At 38.8% G+C, this 24,521-nt stretch overlaps 1 protein-coding gene across 7 annotated transcripts in view; it reads right to left on the bottom strand.

Annotated features, from left to right (window-relative positions):
• Positions 1 to 24,521, bottom strand: part of SSX2IP (SSX family member 2 interacting protein) — a 49,970-nt gene that overhangs the window by 2,701 nt on the left and 22,748 nt on the right. For 5 of the 7 annotated variants that reach the window (XM_050962177.1, XM_050962179.1, XM_050962176.1 and 2 more), the window contains 11 exons: positions 22,049 to 22,180; positions 21,122 to 21,291; positions 20,680 to 20,880; positions 18,126 to 18,236; positions 16,896 to 17,031; positions 15,388 to 15,463; positions 15,126 to 15,303; positions 9,976 to 10,126; positions 3,304 to 3,440; positions 2,623 to 2,799; positions 733 to 844 (listed from right to left, as the gene is read on the bottom strand). In XM_050962177.1, coding sequence (XP_050818134.1) covers positions 733 to 844; positions 2,623 to 2,799; positions 3,304 to 3,440; positions 9,976 to 10,126; positions 15,126 to 15,303; positions 15,388 to 15,463; positions 16,896 to 17,031; positions 18,126 to 18,236; positions 20,680 to 20,880; positions 21,122 to 21,291; positions 22,049 to 22,091 — 1,492 coding nt within the window. In that variant the 5' untranslated portion in view covers positions 22,092 to 22,180. The remainder of the gene's footprint in view (positions 1 to 732; positions 845 to 2,622; positions 2,800 to 3,303; positions 3,441 to 9,975; positions 10,127 to 15,125; positions 15,304 to 15,387; positions 15,464 to 16,895; positions 17,032 to 18,125; positions 18,237 to 20,679; positions 20,881 to 21,121; positions 21,292 to 22,048; positions 22,181 to 24,521) is intronic. The other 2 variants (XM_050962181.1, XM_050962183.1) reach the window with 2 other exon arrangements.

Genomic DNA, 24,521 nt, shown 5'->3' with positions numbered 1-24,521 from the left:
ATAGTTTTTAAAAATCATTCTAATGAAAACCATTATGTAAAGGTATCCAAATAGCACTATATCAAGATGGTGATCCTTTAAGTAGCAAAGGAATTCTTTAATTTTTATATTCTTACATACCCTCAAATCTAAGCTACGCGCAGGGCTGTTTAATGCTACATTCTCTCTTAAAACGCACTTAACATCCAGACACACACAAATCCATAAGTATGAAAACAAATCACGAATGCTATAGCACACAAGTCTGACAACTATAAAACATTCTTTTTTAATGACAGCACCCAAATAATCTTATTTCTGTCCCTAAACATAAATGTTTTATACCAACGAAAATAATTCCACATAGAGAGAGGTCTATAGGAAGACCAGGGGTGCTGCACATTGGAGGGAGCAGCAGTGCCTCCCATTTGATTCACTAATTAAACATGCTATTTAATGCTAAGAGTTATGTTATATAATGGACATTCAACAGGTCCCCTCTCAAAGGGATGTTTATCATGTAGCCATGACTGGATTATCAGGATTCCCTTCTTAGGTAAACTACCAGGAGAGCCTAGCAGCCCTGACTTGCATATAGATTTTTAATGTTTTTCATATATCACATCATGAATTCTCTTTATACTTTAGGAAGTCTCCATTTCCTTGTGTATGTATCTTCCAGCTGAGAGAGAGAAAATAAAACATAAGGATAGTTTTATGAAATGTATAAAAGTTAGTGAGTTAAATACTTGCTTCCTGAGTAGGCACTTGGAGTTTTCACATGTTCAGAGTTCTTGTGATCAGAAGTCATGCTCAAAAACTGTTGCTTCAGCCAAGCCCCTCTATCTTCTTCAAATGCCTTTCTCTGAAAAAAGAAATGTCAATTTACTTTCTGTACAGAAAGTGGTAGGTTTATAATGATTGATTTGCTTTGCATGTACAATCAAAGTGAAGTTCATTCTTACATTGAAAAAGTGGGCAGTTTAACAGAGACCTACAACTGTGAGATCCCTGAAAGGATCAAATGGCAAGGGTGTCTGCAAACTGAACCCCATGGTTTGGCTCACAAGGATGTGCTAAGAAGGTCCTTGCAAGTGCCTCTCACTTTACCTTAGGGCAGGGGTTCTCAAACTGAGGGTTGTGAAGTTATTATGTGGGGGGGTCGCGAGCTGTCAGCCTCCACCCTAAACCTCGCTTTCCCTCCAGCATTTATAATGGTGTTAAATATATTAAAAAGTGTTTTTAATTAATAAGGGGGGGGGTCACACACAGAGGCTCGCTATGTGAAAGGGGTCACCAGTACAAAAGTTTTAGAGTCGCTGCCTTAGGGCTTTTGGCCGGGAAACTACCAGTCAGATGCTAAACCCACCTTCTATGCAGCTGCCAGAAACTACTACAGCCCAGTGGTATAAAGGTAAAATAAATAAATTGGTAAACTAACCTAAACTCAACTCCACATTCCCCCAATGAGAAGTAGGTAAATGCTATTTACCCTCCACTACAATACTATGGTACTGATCATCTCGCAACTCCAAGTGACTTCTGGGAAGAGAAAAAAGAGCTGGAAAGTAATCCTGACTACTCCCACCCAAATCTGAGAGAAAAGAATGAGGGTTTCCCTTTCATGTTACTCTGTAAGCAAGGGAGGAGAGAAGTGATGTCAATATCAGGCAGTCCTCAAAAATCCAGATGGCAGCAAGATGGGGAGGAGACAGTTCCTGTACCTCTTAAGAGACCAGACAAACAGGAGGTACCAAGGAAGAGAGAGGACAGGATGTAAGAGCAAGGGAGCAAATTTCCCCATTGTTCAAAATTCTTCTTCCTATGTCCAAAGGAGACACAACAAACCCCAACTCTAGGCTCAGGGGCTGCTGCAAATTTTTCATAAATCACAGTACAGAAACAGTATTAAAGCATAAGAGGAGAAGCAGTAGCAAACTTACGCATGCAGTGATGCTGCAATCTGGACTATAGGTTTAGACACATTTTGGTTAAACTTAGCAATAAGCCTGTAATACAGTTTAAGAGCAAAAGCTATATACACTCACACTCTTATTAAAAATATTTTTTAAAGTAAAGTGAAAATGTGGAGAATTTTATAAAGTCTTACTGGAACTGAAAAATATTGATACAATGTGAATCAGTGCTATGTATGTACCTATAGATAAAGTCTAAGGCCAGTATGTATGTATGTAAGTACGTAAAGAAAGAGTAGAGTGCCTAAAGTTAGGTTCCTAAGTCTCTATTTAGATACCTTAATAAGTGACCTTATTTTCAAAAGCACATGTGCAGATATTTGAAAATCTTGGCCTAAGCTTATAAAAAGAAAATGAAAATTAGTTATCCTAGGTCAAACTACTGTATTTGCCAATGTCTGTATACAAAATGTAGTATTCTGTTATGGGCGAACAGAGTGATCCATCATATTGTCATTAGTCCTGCATCATATGGTTTACAATATATGGCGGAGGAGAGAGGAGAGAGAGATCTTCCAATAGAAAGACAATAGCAAAGGGATAACAATACACACAAATGCATATTTTCAACATTGGCTAAGTTTTTCCGCTTACTGAGGTTACAAGACTGGCTAATCTTCAGTATTAAAGATCAAAGGCCTATAAAGATACCCTCCCTTTTGAATACCTCAAGTCCTAATCTAATAGCAGCTTCTGTAAAACTTCTTCGCTCTCTCTCAAAGTTCTTTTTTTGTTCTCTAAATAGTTTCCATTCTTCCTGGAGGCGCTCTCTTTCTTCCAACAAATAACAGTCCTGTAGTAACACAGAGGTATCATCATCATCACATGGAGACATAAGCTGCTGCTGTAGATATAAGGAACACAAGTCAGAAAAGTTATTTAGAAATCACCATTCAGACTTAAAATATGTTTCTACAAGTTTAGATTTAGATGTGAGCAAAAGTTTATTACATGAAAGACAAACAGGCTTGGTTATAAATGGGCCAATGGCACAGGAAATTACCAAGTGTGGAAGAAAAAACAGCAGAAGGCAAACAAAGAAGTTTAGCACCCTATTCAGAAAGCTTTGGAAAGTAGATGAGATAAGCTTTCTGAATAGGCTGCTAAACTTTGTTGCCTTCTGCAGATTCTCCTTCTATATGTTCTAACTTCACAACAAAATACTGTTTGCCAAGGTAAGAGTCACATCCCCTCTCCTTCTGCTCCAGTCTCCACCGTTATTAAAACCAGGAACACCCAAATAAAAGGAGACATAACTAGAGTGATGCTTCAATTCCTACCCGAAGAAGGGAGGAAGAGAAGAAAGTACAGTTAAAAAAAAAGAAAACAAACATCAAAAGATTCCAACCTGTAATAGTTGTTGCTGAGTTTTGATCATTTCTTTGCACTGCTGAATTTCTAATTCTAGCTTTTCAGTTTCCAGTTCATGGTCCTCTCTTGAAATTACATCGCTGCCATTCAAAGCCCCTGAATGCGCACGTGACACTAAAAACAGGAAAAAAGAAAAAAGTTGTTTTTTTATAAATAAAGTAAAAGAGGCAGCCACTGGTAATGTCTTTCAATAAAGACACTAATTTAAGATAAAAATGGTTTACAAAATAAATTAAAAAGCATTTTAATATGTATCTGTCCAATCTTGGAATTGAAAGACCCTGGATATGTTTGAATAATCACAGAAAATACTGAATAAGTTTAGCAGAAATATACAGTACTGGATCTCTACACAATCAGCCAGATATAAATTACAATTCAGTGGATCATTTTATTACAGAGAACGACAATACCACTGAAAGATCCTTAACTATTTCACAATTTCTGGGCTTAGCAATTGTCTCTCTGGACCCCTACTTGTAAAACAAGTAGTGTGCTTCGAAGACAAATAGTTTAGACAAAGTCAGATAGGAAGAGTGAGGGAAGAACCCGTTTAAAATAAAACAAACTCTCCATGGTTTAGATAATACTTTTAGTATAAACCTTGTTACCGAGCTATTTGAAGATACTGTAAAGAAAAGCAAGTTTAACAGGTTTTGAACAAAATAAAAACAAATATTAAGAAATCAACACTCAGACAAGACAACAAGAACAACAAAATAAATTCAGGGAACTATTTCCTTATTACATATCTTAACTTTTGGATTATCCTACCCACTCCTGGTATGAAGAGGTCACCATTCGGTAGCATATAGACCAGGGGTAAGCAACCTATGGGCTTGGCTACACTCACACTTTACAGCACTGCAACTGGGGTGTGAAAAAACACCCCCCTGAGCGCTGCAAGATACAGTGCTGTAAAGCGTCAGTGTAATCAGGGCAGCAGTGCTGGGAGCGCGGCTCCCAGCGCTGCACGCTACACCCGTAAGGGATGTGGTTTACATGCAGTGCTGGGAGAGCTCTCTCCCAGCGCTGCCGCTCTGACTACACTCACACTTCAAAGTGCTGCCGCGGCCAAATGTAGCCATACCCTATGGCACGTGAGCTAATTTTCCAAATGTAGCCATACCCTATGGCACGTGAGCTAATTTTCAAATGTAGCCATACCCTATGGCACGTGAGCTAATTTTCAGTGGCACTCACACTGCCCGGGTCCTGGCCACCCATCTGGGGGTTCTTCATTTTAATTTAATTTTAAATGAAGTTTCTTAAACATTTTAAAAACCTTATTTACTTTACATACAACAACAGTTCAATTATACATTATAGACTTATAGAAAGAGACCTTCTAAAAATGTTAAAATGCATTACTGGCACACAAAATCTTAAATTAGAGTGAACAAATGAAGACTTGGCACATCATTTCTGAAAGGCTGCCTACCCTTGATATAGACAGACATGCTCCATGATCTGCCATTCTCTCTCTGGGACAGAGAGAGTCCTTTTAGGCTAGGTATTAAGAGAAGTCTTAGACTCTGGTGGCAGCCTTTGCCTAGACCACAAGCAGGCTCCCCACTGCCTACTAATAAAGTCTCTCCAAGATAGCTTCTGAAGTTTGCAGTCTACATTTCCATGGAAACAGCACGTAACCACCAGAACATTCTATGGCACTTGCCATTTCAACTTCAGAGAGTATATTGTAGCTCACAACACATGTGCTTCATTAATCAGAATTCAGATATTTTAACCACAATAAAATGATTAGTATGACACATTAGTGGCCTACACAGATCTCAATACGAGATCAAAATCTGGACTTGTGCAAAGCTTTATTAGCTCTTGAATTTAGTATTGTAATAGCAATATTTGGCCAAGAAAGGTCAGGTCCTTTGCATATGAGGGTACAATTTCTTTCTATGCAGGAGGGGAAAAGTAATTCCTGTTCCCCATTCCCAAAAAATGTTATTAGAGGTAGGTGAGTGAAAAGGTCAAAAGGTCTGCATGGACTCCTCCTGATGACAGATTGGACTTCTAGATAGAGTGCTTCCACAGATGTGTACAGGTTGAAATTGTGAACAAACAGCATCACTTGCTCCATAACCTCAGCCATACAGAACACAACGCCATCCACAGCCTCAGAAACAACTCTGACATTATAATCAAAGAGGCTGACAAAGGAGGTGCTGTTGTCATCATGAACAGGAGACTGCAAGGCAACTCTCCAACACCACATTCTACAGGCCACTATCCTCCAATCCCACTGAGGAGTACCAAAAGAAACTACATCATCTGCTCAAGAAACTCTCTGCTACAGCACAGGAACAAATCTACACACACACACACCTCTAGAGCCCTGACCAGTGGTATTCTATCTGCTACCCAAGACCCATAAACCTGGAAATCCTGGACGCCCCATCATCTCAGGCATTGGCACTCTTTCAGCAGAATTATCTGGCTATTTGGACTCTCTCCTCAGAACCTATGCTACCAGCACTCCTAGCTATCTTCGAGACACCACTGACTTCCTGAGGAAACCACAATGCATTGGTGATCTTCCTGAAAACACCGTCCTGGCCACCATGGATGTAGCAGCTCTTTACAACGATATTCCACATGAGGATGGACTAAAAGCTGTTAGGAACAGTATCTCTGATGAGGCTATGGCACATCTGGTGGCTGAGCTTTGTGACTGTCCTCACCCACAACCTTTTCAGATTTGGGGACAACTTATACATTCAAGTCAGCGGCACTGCTATGGGTACCTGCATGGCCCCACAGTATGCCATTTTTATGGCTGACTTAGAACAATACTTCCTCAGCTTTCATCCCCTAGTGCCCCTCCTCTACTTGCGCTACATTGATGACATCATCATCATATAGACCCAAGGGAAGGAGGCCCTTGAAGAATGCCACCTGGATTTCAGCAATTTCCACCCCACTATCAACCTCAGCCTGGACAAGCCCACACAAGAGATCCACTGCCTGGACACTACAGTGCAAATAAGTGATGGTCACATAAACATCACCCTATACTGGAAACCTACTGACCGCTATACTTACCTACATGCCTCCAGCTTCTATCCAGGACATATCACACAATCCATTGTCTACAGCCAAGCCCTAAGATACAATCGCATTTGCTCCAATCCCTCAGACAGACAGAGGCAAACACCTACAAGATCTTTATCAAGCATTCTTAAAACTACAATACTCACCTGCTGAAGTGAAAAAACAGATTGATAGAGCCAGAAGAGTATCCAGAAAGGACAGGCCTAACAAGGAAAAACAACAGAACACCACTGGCCATCACATACAGCCCCCAGCTAAAACCTCTCCAGCACATGATCAAAGATCTACAGCCTATCTTGGAAAATGATCCCTCAATCTCACAGACCTTGGGAGGCAGGCCAGTCCTCACTTACAGACAGCCCCACAACTTGAATCAAATACTCACCAGAAACTATACATCACACCACAGAAACACTAACCCAGGAACCAATTCCTGTAACAAACCCCGTTGCCTACTCTGTCCCCTATCTACTCTAGCAACACCATCAGAGGACCCAACCACAGCAGCCACACCATTAGGGGCTCATTCACCTGCACATCTACTAATGTGATATATACCATCATGTGCCAGTAATGCCCTCTGCCATGTACATTGGCCAAACTGGACAGTCCCTATGTAAAAGAATAAATGGACACAAATCAGACATCAGGAATGGTAATATACAAAAACCATTAGGAGAACACTTCAATCTCCCTGGACAGTCAATATCAGATTTAAAAGCAGGGTGGATAAAAATCTATGATTTTTTTTTTAAAGTAAAAAAAAAAATCAGAATTTTTAAATTTAAATCAGATGTTTTTGATAAAATTCTTTTTGAGGAAAAAACCCATCTAAACATAGTGTATCTTAATTAAAACTATAGATCAAAAATATCTCATCATGGAATAGGGATTATAAATTCTAATTCTATAGTACAAGACAATATATTCATGCAATGTTTAAGAAAAGTTTTGTAAATGAGTTACAATTGTTCATGGATTAGGGACCCAATCTTATGGTTTCCAGGGGCTTCTGTATAGATTATTTAGGTTAATCTTTCTATCTACCCAATGGGACTCAGTGCTCAGTCTAGAAGATACCATCAGAGATGCTTAGTTCTCAAACTATGGATTTGTGTCTCCAGAGATAACATGCTTGTTAACAGAACAAATATTTTTAAATAAAATAAATACAATATAAAAGGTGAGAAATAACACACCTCAACCCTATTGTCCCTCTGCAAATTTGTGTACACAGGGTCAATCCCCTACCTCTCTACAAGTGCAAAGTTTCAGAAAGTTCAATGAACAGAAGATTGTTGGAGACGGAATAGATCTGGACAAGGAGAAAAGTCTGGAGATAAATTTAAGCAGGGAGGGAAAGGCAGTAGAAACAAAAGTGAAACTGTTTGAACAGCATATTCCAGAAGTCTTGAGGTCTTTCTGAGTGTAGCCTTCATTGATTTGAGATCTACCATACCATTCTCTCACTGGAAGGGAAAACCTGTAATGGCAGCAGGCCATAAAAGAGACCCAGTTTGGGAATATTTTAATAAAGTTCCTCTACCTGTGACGAATATGTATTAAGGTTGTAACAACCAACAAGAATGCACTTTTATGTAGGAATCCATGATTAAACAGAGTCTTCCTGACCAGTAAATCCACCCTGTTTAAAAGTAGCCATCCTTCAACAAAAAAACTTCAAAAACAGACTTCAAAGAGAAACTGCAGAGCTACAATTCATTTGAAAACTTAACACCATTAATTTGGGTTTCAATAGGGACTGGGAGTGGCCGTCTCACAATAAAAGCAATTTTCCCTCTCTTGGTATTGTCACCTCCTCAATGTGGGTGCGGACCACATCCACCTTGACTTAATTGGCCTTGTCAGCGCTGGTTCTCCACTTGTAAGGTAACTCCCTTCTCTTCATGTGCCAGTATATTTATGCCTGTATCTGTAATTTTCACTCCATGCATCTGAAGAAGCTTATGCCCAAATAAATCTGTTAAATCTTTACGGTGCCACCAGACTCCTCATTGTTTTTGTGGATTCAGACTAACATGGCTACCCCTCGGATACCTAAATACAAATGTTAAGCATTTTTATCATATCATGCTTAGATCAGAGTCTCAAAGCAAGTGACTCAACCTGAAAGATATAAGGTTTTAGATCTTTTCAAGGCAGGATTCACATTTTAATTGAAAAACATTTGCCTTTTTCCTCCATGGCACAAAATGAATTCCATTCAAGAAAATCTGATTTCCAAACATCACACCAAAAAAATAAAAAAAATAAAATCCAGTTTCTACATTTATACAGAATCAGGTAAACTGAAGAAACCTTTTAACTGAAAGTTATCCAGTTCTTCAGAATCCACTATATTTTTGGAGTTATTAATTTCATTATAAAAACCTAGAGGGGAGTTACTGTAATATAGCCTATTTTTCATTGGAAAAGTAAGGGCTCAATGTATTCTATGAGCTTTATGAAGGAAACACAGATCAAATGAGAAACATTAATACAATATTATGGTTATAACCTTTTAAACATTTATCCCATGAAGGGGGAAGATTGGAGAAAGATGTCTTATTTCCTACAACAACCGCCTCCCTTGCACATACATAATATTTTTTAATTATGACATGTTATGTTACTTTAATTTCAATGTGCAGACATAGCCATTGGTATATCTGGATGACTGCATTATGAGCCAAATCTTGATCCCACTAAAGTCAGTGGCAGAACTAATGACTTTAATGGGAAGAATCTGGACATTGGTGCACATATACAAAACCAAAAACTGACGACAGAAACACCGCAAACATGCGAAATGATCTTTTTACTCCATATAGCTGCCTCTCAACCAGTTTCTTCTCTACTCTCAAACCTACCAAATCAATATTCTTCAGAGCAAGCATTCTCAAACATTATCATAGTGTGGACAAATTTTAATACAGGCATTTTTTCATTGACTATCTGCCTCCCATTCACAGTTTCGTGGGTGACCTCCCTGCTTGTTCATGATTGCATAACATCCACCTGATAGCTAATGGAAAAGTAAAAATATTTACGTATTTTAGCTATTTCTAATGCTATTTAGCAGCTAGATATTAATAGAAACTAGCACTATGCCACCAGCCAGTTCTGTCTAGAAAGCCATGTGAAGTCCAAAAACTTTGAAAATGATTTAGATACTTTTTGTGCTTAATTATTTCAAGTTCTTTTATTTTCACTACACTGGTAACTCAAATAGCCAGGATGACAGACAAAAGAAGTCAAATTTAACACAGGCCACCTTTCTGCTGAAGCCAACAATGCGAGATCTCTTCCTTCAACAAATGATAACCTCAGTCAGGGATAACAGGGTCGCTACATGAGAGTTTCTCAGCCCTCCTGTAATTAAATCTTTCATATTTCTATTTCTGTTGCATGGCACTTGAGGCAACCTATCGTCTTGTGATTTTTTTAATGTTCTTCTAAAAACTTTCTAGCTTAGGTATTGTTATGTCAGATGGGTCAGAGTATAACAAACAACACTATGGAAATGGAGTTGCCACAAACATCATGATGATGCAGAATACAGGCTTATGATGACACTCACCTTGGTTATCCAGTTTTTCAACATGATTTTTCAGCATTCTCCACTGCTTTCTAATGCTATTGGTAAGCTGTTCTCGCACAGTTTCACAAGAAAGTTCCCACATATTCTCTTTATTTAATTCTACAGCATCTTCCTCCATGTCTGATAGTACCTGTAAAAGCAAAAACAAGAGAGTCTGCTGAAGCAATCCTCTATATTTTTCTATGGGCCTTATTAACTGTATGAGGGAACAGGAAATTCTGAGTTTCCATTTAAGTGCATTTGCCCAGTTTGGACCTGGCAGGGAGTTTGACTCCCTAAATGCATGGATTTCAGGGGTTCTGCAGGGCAGACCTTCCACGTTACTTCCTAGCTGCCCTTGTCCCCAAATATGCAGAATGAACATCAGCCAGCAAGATACTGATGACACAAACACACATACCCCTTCCTGAAGTAGAGATTTAAGGTTCCGAGGAGTCAAGCTGCTAAATCTTCTCCCTGGCAGCTGCCCTTGAAACACCAATTCCGAGAGTGAGGAGCTCACTATGCAGCATGTGACATGTTTTAAGAACATGGGGGTTGGGCTTGTATGATCTTATATGTGGGGATTACTCATCTAGACAGAGGAAAAGAATTATCCTGTGGAGAGCAAGTAACTGGTTCTGCCTCTTTATCCATAGTGCACCAGTGGGGGCAAAGGCAAGATGAGTGAGAAGAGGGGGTGAAGTACAGTGAACAATGCTGTGGAGCCAGAATTCCCTTGTTCCACTTCTCTTTAGCATCTCTAGGCCTGATGCACTCAATATAAATCCTCTCTACTCAGCAGCAGATAGAAAAGACTGGATCCTAAATTAATTCAGACAGATAAAACTGATGTGTTTAAGAGTGGAAAAAATGGTTCCTCTACATACGGTGCAACATTTACTCCTAAATGAAATTTAGTGCTTCTGGGGGGGTTGGAAACCACAATATCAGCAAAGGAGGGAACAGAGAGAAATTTAACATTCTACCTAATTCCATCAAGACAATTTTTCTTGAGGTTCCTATGTGTATAGTGCCTAGCACAACGACGGCCCAATTCTGACTGGGCCTCTGGCTGCTACTGTAGTAATAAATATTAATATCAGTAGTACCCTAGTCCAAAGCTCTGCATTCCAGGCCAAAAACCTCACAGGGCTCACTATAATGCTGCTAACTAACAAGAACCCAAGCCACCAGTGTGAACATTGGGGCAGCAAAAGATGTTCAGGATTTTTTGTTTTAAAACAAAGTTCATTTAGGCAAGTTTGATTTGAATCAGTAATAACTGCTTTAAAAACAAAACAAAGAACCTCAAATAGTTATAGGTTTCAGAGCGGTAGCGTGTTAGTCTGTATCAGCAAAAAGAATGAGGAGTACTCGTGGCACCCTGGAGACTAACAAATTTATTTGGGCATAAGCTTTCGTGGGCTAAAACCCACTTCATCGGATGCACAAATAATGTGTTAGTCTCTAAGGTGCCACAAGTACTCCACGTTCAAATAGTTACATTTTCCTTTTTTACATATATAATTTAAGTAACTTTTTGATCATTGGATTACTGTACATAAGTATCAATAACTAGCACTGCTTTAGCTGGAAGTCTACCAGGAGATGATTATAATTCCATTTTTAGAGGTTTACCAAAATTTCACCCTGGAATGAGTAGATCTGTAGAAATTTGATTCAGTCACCTACGAACATCTTATTGCAAAGCATGAAGTCCTGTTATTCCTCCAGTTTGTCTTGGTACACAAGCACATGTATGCCTCAGTCCTGAAGCTGGATCTGCAGGGTGGCCCATAGAGTTTGGGCCGAAACCCACTGTCTTCACTGCGTCCCAGCCAGCATGGGAGTCCACCCGTGCATAGCCATTTACAGGACTGTAGCCACAGTATGTAACATGCATCCTGTGCATAAATGGGGCCTTAGCAGCGGAACAGTTCCACAATACTGAGTTGCAGTACTACATTACAGTGGAGTTGCATCTTACGTGGGAGTTAGGTTCTAAAGTCAGCACATAAGTCGAAAATTGCGTATAATCAAACTTACCCTTGAAAGTCCCTTAAATCGCCCATAAAGTACAGTACACTGTACATGGTTTTGTGTATACAGTAATATGTACAAGTGTATAATGTATACAGTAATGTACAGTATATAATAAAGAGTACATATGTAAAATATAATTTTACAAAAGAACTGTATTTTTAATTAGAGGGGGTAATTACAGGGGGTCGTCAGGGCTTGATGTCGATCCAGGAAACAGGGGTGACAGAGCTTGAGTGATGGAGAGCAAGTCGTAGACGAAGCGGTTGGCTCTGGTTCAACTCGAGAAGTTGATTGCGTAGGCTCATTTGCTGCTGGCTATTTTTCCTTGAAAAACATGATGATCGGCAACTGTTGCTGTTGTCTGCTCAAACATTTCTTGATAACTGTCTCAAATCATCCGTAATACTTACCGTGTGATTTTGAGGCTTCGTTCCATAGAGGGATCGTAATCAGAAATTAAATCATTCAAGTGTTTCACTGTTTGGAATACTTCAGCAAATTTATGAAGATTCCAACTTGCTGGCTCTTCCTGTTTGTCATCATCTTCATCTTCTGTAGACGATTTTATCAGTTCCTCTAACTCTTCATTAGTCAATGTTTCTCTATGGCTCTCAATTCATTCTTCAATTTCTTCCTCAAGGATGTCAACAAAGCCATCTCCACCCACTTGCCTGAACAATGTGTTTCACTTATTTGTCAACTGTTGGGAAACCCTTAAAATCATTCACATAATCTTTCCATAGGTTTCGCCAACATGCATTTACTGTTTCAGGCTTGATTGAATCCACTGCCTGTTTAATATAAGTGATGCAATCGGCAATGTTGAAGGACTTCCAACACTCCATTACATTAAGATTGGGATCAGCATCCATAGTGCTACATATCCATGAGAACGTAAGCCTCATGTACGTAGCCTTGAAACAGCGAATCATGCCTTGATCAAGAGGTTGGAGGATGGAGGTGATATTGGGGGGGAGAAAGACGACTTCAACGTCATTATGTGCAAACCGGAGTGACTCAGGGTGGCCAGGAGCATTGTCTACGATCAGCAACACTTTAAAGTCAAGTTTTTTCTCTTCAAGGTACCGCTTGACCTCCAGAATGAAACACGTGCGGAACCAATCCAGAAATAATGCTTCCATCACCCAAGCCTTTTTATTTGATTGCCAGAACACAGGCAGGAGATTTTTGTTCTTGCCTTTTAGGGCATGGGGATTTGCAGCCCTGTAGAGCAAGCCCGGCTTTATTAAATGCCCAACCGTATTGCCACAAAACAACACAGTCACACAGTCTTTAGCTCCTTTGAAGCCAGAGGCTTGTCTTTCTGATTTCAAAATGTAAGTGTGGTTGGGCATTTTTTTCCAGAGAAGCCCAGTGTCATCAGCATTAAAAGCTTGTTCCAGAAGATAGCCCTTTTCTTCTACGATTTTCTTTAATTGTTCGGGGTAGGTTTTTGCTGCCTCTTCATTGGCAGATGCAGCTTCACCAGTAGTCTGCACGTTTCTGAGGTTGAAGCGGGTCCTAAAACTATTAAGCCAATCTTGGCTGCCTTTGAATTCCTTCTCAACAGAAGGCTGTCCCTCTTTGGCGGGAGGTTTGAACAGCACATAGAGGCTAAGAGCCTTTTCTCGCAATGTGTTGCCATCGATAGGCACACGTTTACGATTCATGTCTTTCAGCCATAAGTTTAATGCCTTTTCAGTCTTCACTAGAGTCTTATCACGCACCTGGTTCGTCACGTTAGCAGTTATTGGAGTACTTGATGCCACGGCTTGACAAATTTCTTTCTCTCGAATCTTGATGGCACGGATGCTAGATTCGTTGTGGCCATATTTACGCACCATGTTGGAGACTGACATATCGTCTCTCAATAAGTCCAACACAGCCAGTTTTTCCTCCAATGTTGGAACAGATCGCTGTTTCTTCGGTTGAGCACCAGATGAAGTAGTTGGCTTGCGTTTAGGGGCCATGTTGTACGAAAAATCTGTATCTTTAAATACTACGATCACACTCAGAGTGGCGAGATGCTCACACTATGAGAGGCATGCGGGAACTGAGACCGACTGAGGGAACAGCAGATTCACGTCTCCCATCTCATGCTCACTCCGGGGCATAAGCTTACTGCGTGGAATCACCCGCACTATTTACAGGTATTGTGTTGTTTTTCTTTTTTTTGCCAAGCGTGTATAGTTGAAATCATGTAAGTTAAATGTGCATATGATACAACTCGCCTGTATAAAGAGGAATTTCAACCTACAGTAAGATTCTTTCCTAAAGGAGGAGTCAGACACTTAACATACTAATTAGAGCACTAAACACACCATGGTCCTGTTTTGCCTGCTGCAGGATATACGAGTAATTCTCAGTGAAGTTAAGGGGAATTACTCATACCCTGTGGCAAGAATGCCGAGCCCAATGCAATAACTCAATTACAGTAAAATGCCTAAAACGAATGAATTCCCCAAAACACCACTTAATCAAGTAGCTCTGTTAGACATCTCATCCACAATGGTTTTGATTCTAAAGCACATTTAAAAGATTCCTTTATGATTATATATGTTTTCATACCCACTCTTGCCACAACATCTACAAACAGTAAAGCACTGTGTGATGGCCCCAGTGTGAACAATGGAAGGGAATTACTAGCAGAACTGAAAACCATTCTATTTAGCGATAAATGTTTTCCTGACAGCAGCTGCAGATTTTTAGCAGAAACACTGATTCATCTAGCCTGTCAGACTTGAAGCCTTCTCTATTTATAACCACTATGTTTTTCTAGATACAGTACATACTGGAAGTATAGTTTTCCAACATAAGCACCTTAAGAGGTTGTCCAATCACATTAAAGGCATTAAAATCAGCACCTAAGTCCATTTTCCATACCCAAATATTGATATGAGCAAAATGCAGGATTTGGACAGCCTACTTAGGTCCATTTGAACAGTGAGCTCCTCATGAGACACAGTAACTAGTGCAGGTGGCAAGTTTTAAGAAGCAAGAGTAATATTTTTGTATGACCCAATGACCATGCATAGTATTAGTTCAATATATAGTAGGGTTTAAAAAAAAAAAAAGTAAAACAAAAACAAAAAACAGACACTTACAGGCCCAATGCCATCTTCAGCTCTTTCCTTAGGTTTCTGTTTCTGTGGTGGGAGAAGTGAAATCATCTCTTTCTTCATTTGCTGAAGAACTTTCTTGAGCTCAGCATTTTCCACTAGAAGCTGTTTTTGGCGTTGTTCATAGCCACCTAACAGAACTTTGTACATTTCTTCTTCATTCCTGAAAGCAGAAGCCTTACGATAAATAAATAATTACAAAATACACTTTTGATTAAAATATATATTTATATAGGTATCAACTTACCTGGCTTCTGTTTTACCAGTTCTCCAAGCACCTCTCTTCCCATCAACTCTACCTACGTAATTTAGAACATCCATAGCTACAAATGAGAAGGGAAATTAAAGACATTTCAGAGTGAAGTAAAAATCCTCAAAGTATATCTAAATATTCAGATAACCCTACATTTGCCTTTACATTAAGAAGCCTTACAGGACTGAATATAAAAATCAATCTTTGGACTCACACGAGACCAAAATTTCCTGAAAACAAAACAAGAAAGGGTATCATGGAAAGAAGAGAAGAAATTTTAATGGTAAAGTTATATGTAACATCTAAAATTAATAAATGAAAAAGACTGCAGAGTTTCTAACATGATGGTGTCTCTTTTAGACAAGATAAACCAGGCAGTGTTGGACACTTCACTCCCCTCATTCCCACATGCTCATTATGAGTAGTTCTGCAACATTAAAAGAGCAGTACTAATACCTCATGCCCAAAGCACTGCATAAATTATGCTGTGCACGGAGCTTTTGTAGTCACATGCTGAAGACATCTGTCTTGGAAGAAGCACTCACTACGTGACAGAGCAGCATAATGATTGTTAAGTATCAGAGGGGTAGCCGTGTTAGTCTGGATCTGTAACAGCAGCAAAGAGTCCTGTGGCACCTTATAGACTAACAGACGTTTTGGAGTATGAGCTTTTGTGGGTGAATACATCTGGGTGTATGCATCTGACATGGGTGATGCATCTGACGAAGTGGGTATTCACCCACGAAAGCTCATGCTCCAAAACGTCTGTTAGTCTATAAGGTGCCACAGGACTCTTTGCTGCTTATAATGATTGTTATTTGTTTTATGTCTTATTAAGAAGTGGCAGAGCACCCTAAGATTTTTTTAATAAAAGTTGCAATCAGGCGACACAGAGCTGCTTCCCACTTCCCTTCCATAGGCTGTGCCTACACTAGATTTATTTCCTGTCTAGAATCTCCCCCCTTTGCTAACATTAGTGCAGTTCTAGGCCTCCAGGTGGTTGCTGAAATTTTAAGCAGTTTTGATTAAACCTGCTCATAGTTGGTGGACACAAATATAGTACTTAAAGTGCTCTTTACAGCCCAGTCTACATTAGCACTCAGAGTTGTTCCTACCACCATCAGAGCTGAAGTGGTATTAGCAAAGATAAAAATTATAAGGGTGAAAATGTTTTAATTTAGGAACTGATCATGATTCTCATCAGGCAGCCAAATGGCCTTCTTTGGTTTATGCCTATCAAAACAAGGGGAGATACTCAAAAACTGTAACAGGGCACTCTTACACTAGCAAAAATAGAAGATCAGTTCTCTTTAAGTCTACGAATAGTTAATTTAATTAAATGCTACATTTTTAATGCAAACCCTTCTTTGTGACCTACTATTCTGGATACCAAAGTGCATTCTAAGTAAGGTGCTTGGCACATTGTTAATGCTAGAAGCTGAAGTAAATATCTTGAACATGCAGCTTTGCTGTATCACTAGAATGTGGAAGACTTTACTTACCTATTTTTTTATCCTTTTTGTTCATGACTAGTTGATGTAAGCGCTCTTTTAGTTTGTTGTATTCTCTTTCTTTCCTCTTCATATCATGATTGTACTGAGTAGCACGACTTGCAATAATATTTTGTAATTTTTGTACCTAAAAAACCCAAAACCCCATACATTTTCAACTAAAGTTCATGCACATACATTTCTTTAAACATAGAAACAAAAATAAAGGAGCTTGGTATAAACACTTGTACAAAATATAAATTTTAAGGCCTAGTAACTTACAGTGTCTGTCCAATATTTTAAGCTGAACATTAAGATGCTAATTACATATGGACACCACTGGGATAGGCACTACAGAAAAGCTAATTGTGTAAATGTCCAGGTCCATGACTAGTGCTCCTGGGCATTGTAATCCAAATAACAATAAATGTATTTACATATGTGTGCACACACAACTCCCGCTCAGGTTTTCCCTAAGCACCATCCAGTTAATTTAGGCAAAATATTGTTTAAAGTAAACTTCCAAGTGGATTCTAGCCTTTCCCTCTTCCAGGTTCAAGGAGATATTCCAGGTTTTGGCTGCATTTTTTTTGTTTGTTTGCTCTCCTATACATATCTGAAGTGTTACTTTGGTTTTGTTATACATTACTAGAAACGCTTTGGCAAATATCTGGGTCTCGGAGCCTAGCAGCCAGGCTTTACCTGACTTCTCTCAGAATGAAGCATTAAAAAAGGCATCACAAGACTGCACGTGTACTTATGCAATGAGACCACCACCATTTTTATCATTTGATCCCATCAACCCTATTTGCACATGAATTGCATCCCATTAGCACCGTGGTTCTCAATATTTTGTATTGGTGACCCCTTTCACACAGCAAGCCTCTGAGTACCACCTCCCCTTATAAATTAAAAACACTTTTTTTTATATTTAACACTGTTATAAATGCTAGAGATGAAGCAAGGTTTGGGGGGTGAAGGCGGACAACTTGTGGCCCCTATCAAAATAATCCCATGACCCCCTGAGGAGTCCCAACCCCCAGTTTGAGAACCCCTGCATTAGCAGCTAGTATGCCAAACTTCACAATGACCACACATGAAATTTGATAACTTTCTCTATGCAAAGTTATCAAATTTCATTATGTATTCTTTTAAAATAAAATGCTACTAAAAACCTGAGGTTTTCTGTAAGATTAGTCAAAACTGTTTGAATGATTTGTGTAGATGTACAGGCTGACTCACCTCATCTTTTTCATTTTTAAGTAGCTGGTGCAGATTTCTGTTCTTACATTGCTGTTGTCTGTCTCTTTCTTGAAGTCCCACTATTTCCCTTCTAGAAGCTTCCAGTTGCTCCTAAAAAAAGGACCCATTATGCAATCTGAATTAAAATTTACAAAAGAAAAAAATTAATTTGAGACAAGTTTGTTCTTGCTGAAATATCAGAAGTCCAATACACAGGCAAGGCCCCTTCATGGCAAATTAACCTTCATTTCTACAGCAAGAAGCCTGGATAATATGGTTACCCCAGTGCAGCAGATTGTTCTATAGCAACTCCACTTCATGGGGATTTTTACTGAGTTAAATACGGAAAAGAATATAAGCAATACAGCATTACTACTTTTAGTTTGATACTGAATGCAATTACTCTTTCACTGCCATTAAATTATTAAGTATTCAATATGCTGCAATACAGGCCTTCTCCATAGAAGTCAGAGGAGAAGCTAGATGTTTTGGCTGTTGGAGCTTTTGTTGGCTTGGATAAGTACATTAGCTGGATGTTTCTGCTACAGTGATCATTACCACTTTTGGAAGGGGCAGGAAGGTACACACAAAAGTTACATATTGTGGTCCAAATTAGGGTTGCTTCAACACAAAAGCACTGTGGAAGTAAGATGCAGTTTCTCTCCTTGAACACAGCTGCACATGGGGTAAGTAGTTTGGCTAACTTTGCTGGGGGATTAATATAATACATAAGGTACTTTTTTTAAAAGCAGGAGTGCAGTTGTACAATAGCGTTTTAATGTTACATGCTAGCATTGTTTCCATACAGATTATATACTCCTCAGGATAGAACTGTTGTCTTCCTGTGGATTCATGCACAGTGTCTAGAAACATGGCATCCTGATTCAAACTGTGACCTCTGGGTGCTATTGTAATACAAATAATTGCAAAAGTGGTAGGGGTAGTCAATCTCCTTGCAAAGTAGAACTAAAGGGGCTGAGTAAAGAACTGAAAGCAACAACTGCCTTGCTAAGATGTTCCCATGGAAAAGAAGCTTATTTTAGAGCGCAGACAACTCAGAATCTGCTAATAAAGCAACTATACCTACTTTCAAATAAGGTTTTTCCATTCAGTTCATGCCATCTAAGACACTAGCAATAACTGACTGTCATTTAGCCTAACATTTTGGGAGAGGCTGGATTGTAACAGGTTATGGAGCCTCATCTACCAATTCAGTCTAAATTCAAACCAGTAAGCAAAGGTGCTGCTGACTGCTTCTGAACAGACATTGCGACAGGACAGTTGTCCTCAGGTCTCTCAGGGAAGCCAAAAACTGAACGGATATGGAGAATGAGCCATACGCTAGCCTTTGGAGATGGTCCTTTGGAATCAGGATGAGGCATGTTAGAACAGCAACATGAGTAAACTTGCTATACTTCTTGTGGCTACATGAAGTGATTTATTTTCTAGGGTTGAAAAATCTAGCAACACTCGTAATATCCCATTTAAAGATAAACCAGCCAAATCTTCCAAGATCTTCATTTCCATAATGAATTACCACCCTCTAATCCAGTGGTTCCAAAACTGGAGTTCGTGAACCCCTGGGGGTTCACAAAATGTTACAGGGGGTTCTTGGGAAAAAATTCCCTAATGGCGGACAGAGCTGTCCCTAGGGACCCCGGGCAGTACGAGGCCTGCAGCCAGAGCCCCTGGACTTCCAAGAGCTCAGCAGATCAAAGCAAGCATTGAGGAGATTTAAACTTCAAGACTTCTCATAAGAAATGGAAAGAGAGGTGGATATTTTTTGCTGTTTTTAAAATTAAATAGGCAGCTAGTATTGTTTTTAAAATTATTTTGAAGAACAAGTTTAAGCTTTGTTGTAACGTGCGTTGTTTGCCTGGACTGCTCAAGACCTGAATGCATGTGTAGGAGGAACTCTTTGAGCTGACTTCTTAAATACCTTCATGCTGTTTCACATCTGACATTCCTTGATGAAACATAGAAGCCCTGTCTTATAAACAGGTTTATTCAAAGTGCTACAAGCTATGAAAGTGAGATCTTGGAAGAGTGTTGCTGTTTTCATAATGTAATAAAAATACTGTAATGATAAATAATAATTAATAATAAATAGTGTGTAATAAGCATGTCATAAAAACACATTTTATATTTCCAAGATCATTGCTTTTATAATTTATACTCAGGTAAAGGAGAAACTCCCTGGAAATATACATTTTTAGGAGGGGGTTCATGAGACTTGACATTTTAGTGAAAGAGGTTCACAGGTTGTTAAAGTTTGGGAACCTCTGCTCTAATATAATCAATCGGAAACAGCTGGTCACGAAACTGTTCACAAAGTATTCATGTCTTTATTAGAGAGCTATTTCTACCACTCATTTTTCATTACATTTAATGAGTTTTCCATCAGTTAGAAAATACACCTCAGAAAAAAAAAACTTGTAGGACAATTAAGCCTTAATAAATCAGCAAAATAACCTTACTGAGAACTTATAAGATTTGTTAGCTGACAGTGCCACACTGCATTATGATATGAGTTAAGAGAGAATTGATTTTCTACCTTTACTTTAGCATAGCAGTTCTGCAGGTGGTCCATATCACTACCCAATTTCAGATGCTGGATTTCCACCTCTTCCTGAGCTCGGAGGTTCTTGCGTTGGAGTACAAGCAGTTCATTCATACAATTTAAGACCGATACTACATTTAATTCTTTATCTTTGCACTCCGAATAAAGAGAAGGGAAACCTAATGTTGTCAACTCCTAGTAAGGGACAGAGAGAGAGAAATAATTGGACCAATTTCTTTCTATCCCTGACAAAATTCTCAGACAGCATACTAGAAGACATTCATTTTTGTAAGGAAACAAACCACTGACTTTCAATTAGTAACCAAAAGAAAGCCTACTTCATGGGAATAAACTCTCTCACCTCAGAGAACACTCACACATTTCCACAACTGATTGACAGTTATATTAAATGACCCCACTTGAGAAAGTGGCTTACCTGGTTAAGATAGAAGATACTCTGTTCAACATTCTCTTCTGTGCAGAAGGCACTGAAAAAGCTGTGCATACTTTTGTACGAAGGCAGTGGCGAGCGTAGCACTTGTTGCATGTTTAAACTTGAGGGGGACATCTTCTTTTCTGAGGTATTCTGATAAGAGATTTTGCTAGCTACAATTCAAAATATTATGAAACAAGTTTAGGACTAATTATTAAAATCAATTCATGAGACTAAAACAGGATTACTCATCATTATTTAGGAACTTTAGAAATGACATTTAGAACTATTAAGAGTCTGGGGGGAAATACTGTAAACAAAATGCTAGGAATTTGAGTTTCTACCAAAAGGTAAAGCATCAACAAGATTTTAAATAAGGCATTTACATGAAAAAATTCCTCTCCCCTCTCAAAAGAAGATTCTCACAAAAATCATTCTAATTACTAGTTTATTTGCTTACTTGGATTACTATTTTTCATACATGCCCAAGATACGTACTGAGGATTCTTACATTCAGTTTCATTGTACATTTTAACTACTCCCTCACTACCCCACATACATAAAAAAAAAATGTCTTGCCTTTAATACATTGTTAATCAAAACACAGGACAAAAGAGAAACAGAAAACAAAAAGAACATTACAGCAATGTGAGACATTAACTGACTGTAAAAAGCATGAATGTTTAGAATTCTCACATATGGTAGAGTAATTTTTAGTGATAACTATTCTGTAAAACTACCTTAACCAGTAGAAATTGTAGTATAAACATGATTATATTATTTGACATTTCCACTTAAGGAGTTAGACATTTTATGAATGGAACTCCAATCTAACTGCTTAACAGCCTGTAAAATATTGTACCACTAGTGATTCTCTAACCTCCTAAATTAAAATTGTTCCCAGTTTTGTCTTCTAATTACAATAGTTACCTGATGACAATGCTGGCACTGTAATAGTCTTCCAATCTCCCATAGCGACAGACAGCCAAGGTACCTGAGCAACTGGTCCAGCAGTGAAGTATTTAGTACAATTGCTGGTAAAATCCCCTACACAGGCATCTCCTAAAATAGCAAGAACATTTTAGATTAACAATATAATCTTCTAGCTGTGTTAGATACAAGTAAGCATACAAGAGATGCCCCTGGGCTCAAGCCATATAAACTTTCTATATACAAACAAATCTATAACCCAGTGATTACAGCACAATAAATAGAACCAATATTTAAATACAGATAGCCAGATAAGACAAGTTTTGGTGCACGGTAATTTGTAACTTAAGGTTATCTAAATAAGCATCCCATAAAGAGGATAAGGAATCACAATGCAGAGAAACTAATCCAATTGTTTTTTATAGTGGTGTGCATCATTAGAGAAACAGTAAGACTGTTTCTCTTAAGTAGTAAGGAATTTTATAACCAAGCAACATAATTTTATTTATAGAAGAGTCACTACTTGGTTAAGAACAGTTTCGTCACAGACTCATCTCTGTGGGCTTATTTCCTAACAGAAAAATAAATGTCTTCCAAGCTCTGAAATTAGTATACATGATATAGGAGCAAAAGAGGAATATCAACCTGATGAGAAAAAATTATATAGGTTTGAAGTTTAAAGAAAAGTCCTACCACATGGCAATCAGTTCAAGTCTTTGCCTAATTTTGTATTTTTAAAATTTGAAATAACAGTTGGAAGAAAAAAATAGGGTGGGACAGATCCCAAATATGATGAAAGGAACAAATCTATTGGCTTGGCCACTGAACACAGCATTGGCCTTCTGGAAACCAAAAAAACTTGTACTCATAAGATAAAGCTGGCTGGGTCTTCCAAAAGAAAGAAAGCAGCATTAGACCCACAGATGCCGTGCTGCCCTGGATCTAGAAAGCAACACAGTGGCATAAGACCCCCAGAAGCATGGTCTTTACCTCTCACAGCTGTGCTGAGAGCCAGACAGATCCATGGATATCTGCAGCTTGAGGGGAACTAGCATGACCAGACAGCAAGTGTGAAAAATCGGGAAGGGGATGGGGGGTAATAGGAACCTATATACAAAAAAGCCCCAAATATCGGGACTCTCCCTATGAAAACTGGACATCTGGTCACCCTAAGGGTGACAGACCCACTTTCCACTACACAGGGAGGCACACCTACCTCTCTGACTAACAATTTGGATGATACCCTCACATGAGTTTCATGTATTATTCTGAGGATTTTTACAGCACAGGTATATTTTGGTCAGATATTGTTGCAATAAACAACAATAAAGTAGAGCAGTTAAGACTTTAGACTTCAGTTGTCTACAGCAATTAAAATCTACCCTTCCAAAATGGTTGCTTGATGTATACTTAACAGAGAGATTTACTCTAGCTGGTCTGTGACTCTTAAGCCCAACTTTAGAATATGGTTGGAGACAGAATTTATTTATAAGTCTTTCTATGGCACGCAAATGTGTCACCACTAGATACTATGGCAGTGAGTTTATCCTGAAGACATCCCTGTGAATTATTTTCAAGATGGGGAACTGAAGTACAGAGGTTTTTTTCTTTGGTTTGTATTTTATTCAGGAGCTCAAAATGGCAGCTTGGGAGAGATAGAGGTATATGCTGTAGCCCTCCTTCCCCCAAAACTTAAGACTTGGTTAAGGTTCAGGACTGGCCCTCACGAACTCTGGCTTCTCTTTCTGATATGTCACAGACTTCCTGTGTTACCCTGGACAAGTTATTCAGGCTCTCTCTGTTTCCTGATTTATAAAATGGGGATAATAAATAAAATGATAAATACTACCACTGCACAGGGGTTTTGTGAGACTCAGTTAAATCATTAGTATTTGTAAAGTGCTTTGAGATCCTTGCATGGCAAGCGTTCAAAAAATCAAAGTATTACAGACTGAAGTTTTATTCTAAAAAAGAAAGAAAAGAGGCATAGCATAGTGTCATGGTTGAGATTTAAAGTCAAAATTATTCAGGAAATTCAAAGAACAGGGTACGAGTACCTCATTCACAGCTCCCTACACCTTTTTAACTTTGCCCTAGCTCTAGGACATTGTGGTGCAACCATATAAAGACAGGCCCAAGGTTGGGGAAAAAGGACATATTACTGGGAGAATGCTTCACAGGTGTAAGTTCACCAGGGTAAAAAGGTATACAATTACTACTCAGTAGCTGCAGCAAATTAACACATTTCAACTGATACAAATGTATCCATCAGAAAACTTAGGTGTAAAGGAGTAATGGTAGAGACAATGTTATAAAGAAAGAGAGAAAATGAGGTACTGCAGTAGTGCCAACCCCAGATGTACAAAAGTCAAGAGCCGGGACCCAAAAAGTCAAGAGATTTAAAAGAACTGGTTCTTTTTTATCTTCTGTTTATTAAGTTATTAGAGTTCATGTTTCCCGCCTCTCTCTGAAA

Source organism: Gopherus flavomarginatus, chromosome 7, assembly GCF_025201925.1.
Source record: "Gopherus flavomarginatus isolate rGopFla2 chromosome 7, rGopFla2.mat.asm, whole genome shotgun sequence".
NCBI lineage: Eukaryota > Metazoa > Chordata > Testudines > Testudinidae > Gopherus > Gopherus flavomarginatus.
The sequence above is the reverse complement of the archived record's forward strand: the minus strand, read 5'-3'. Positions and strand labels throughout refer to the sequence as shown.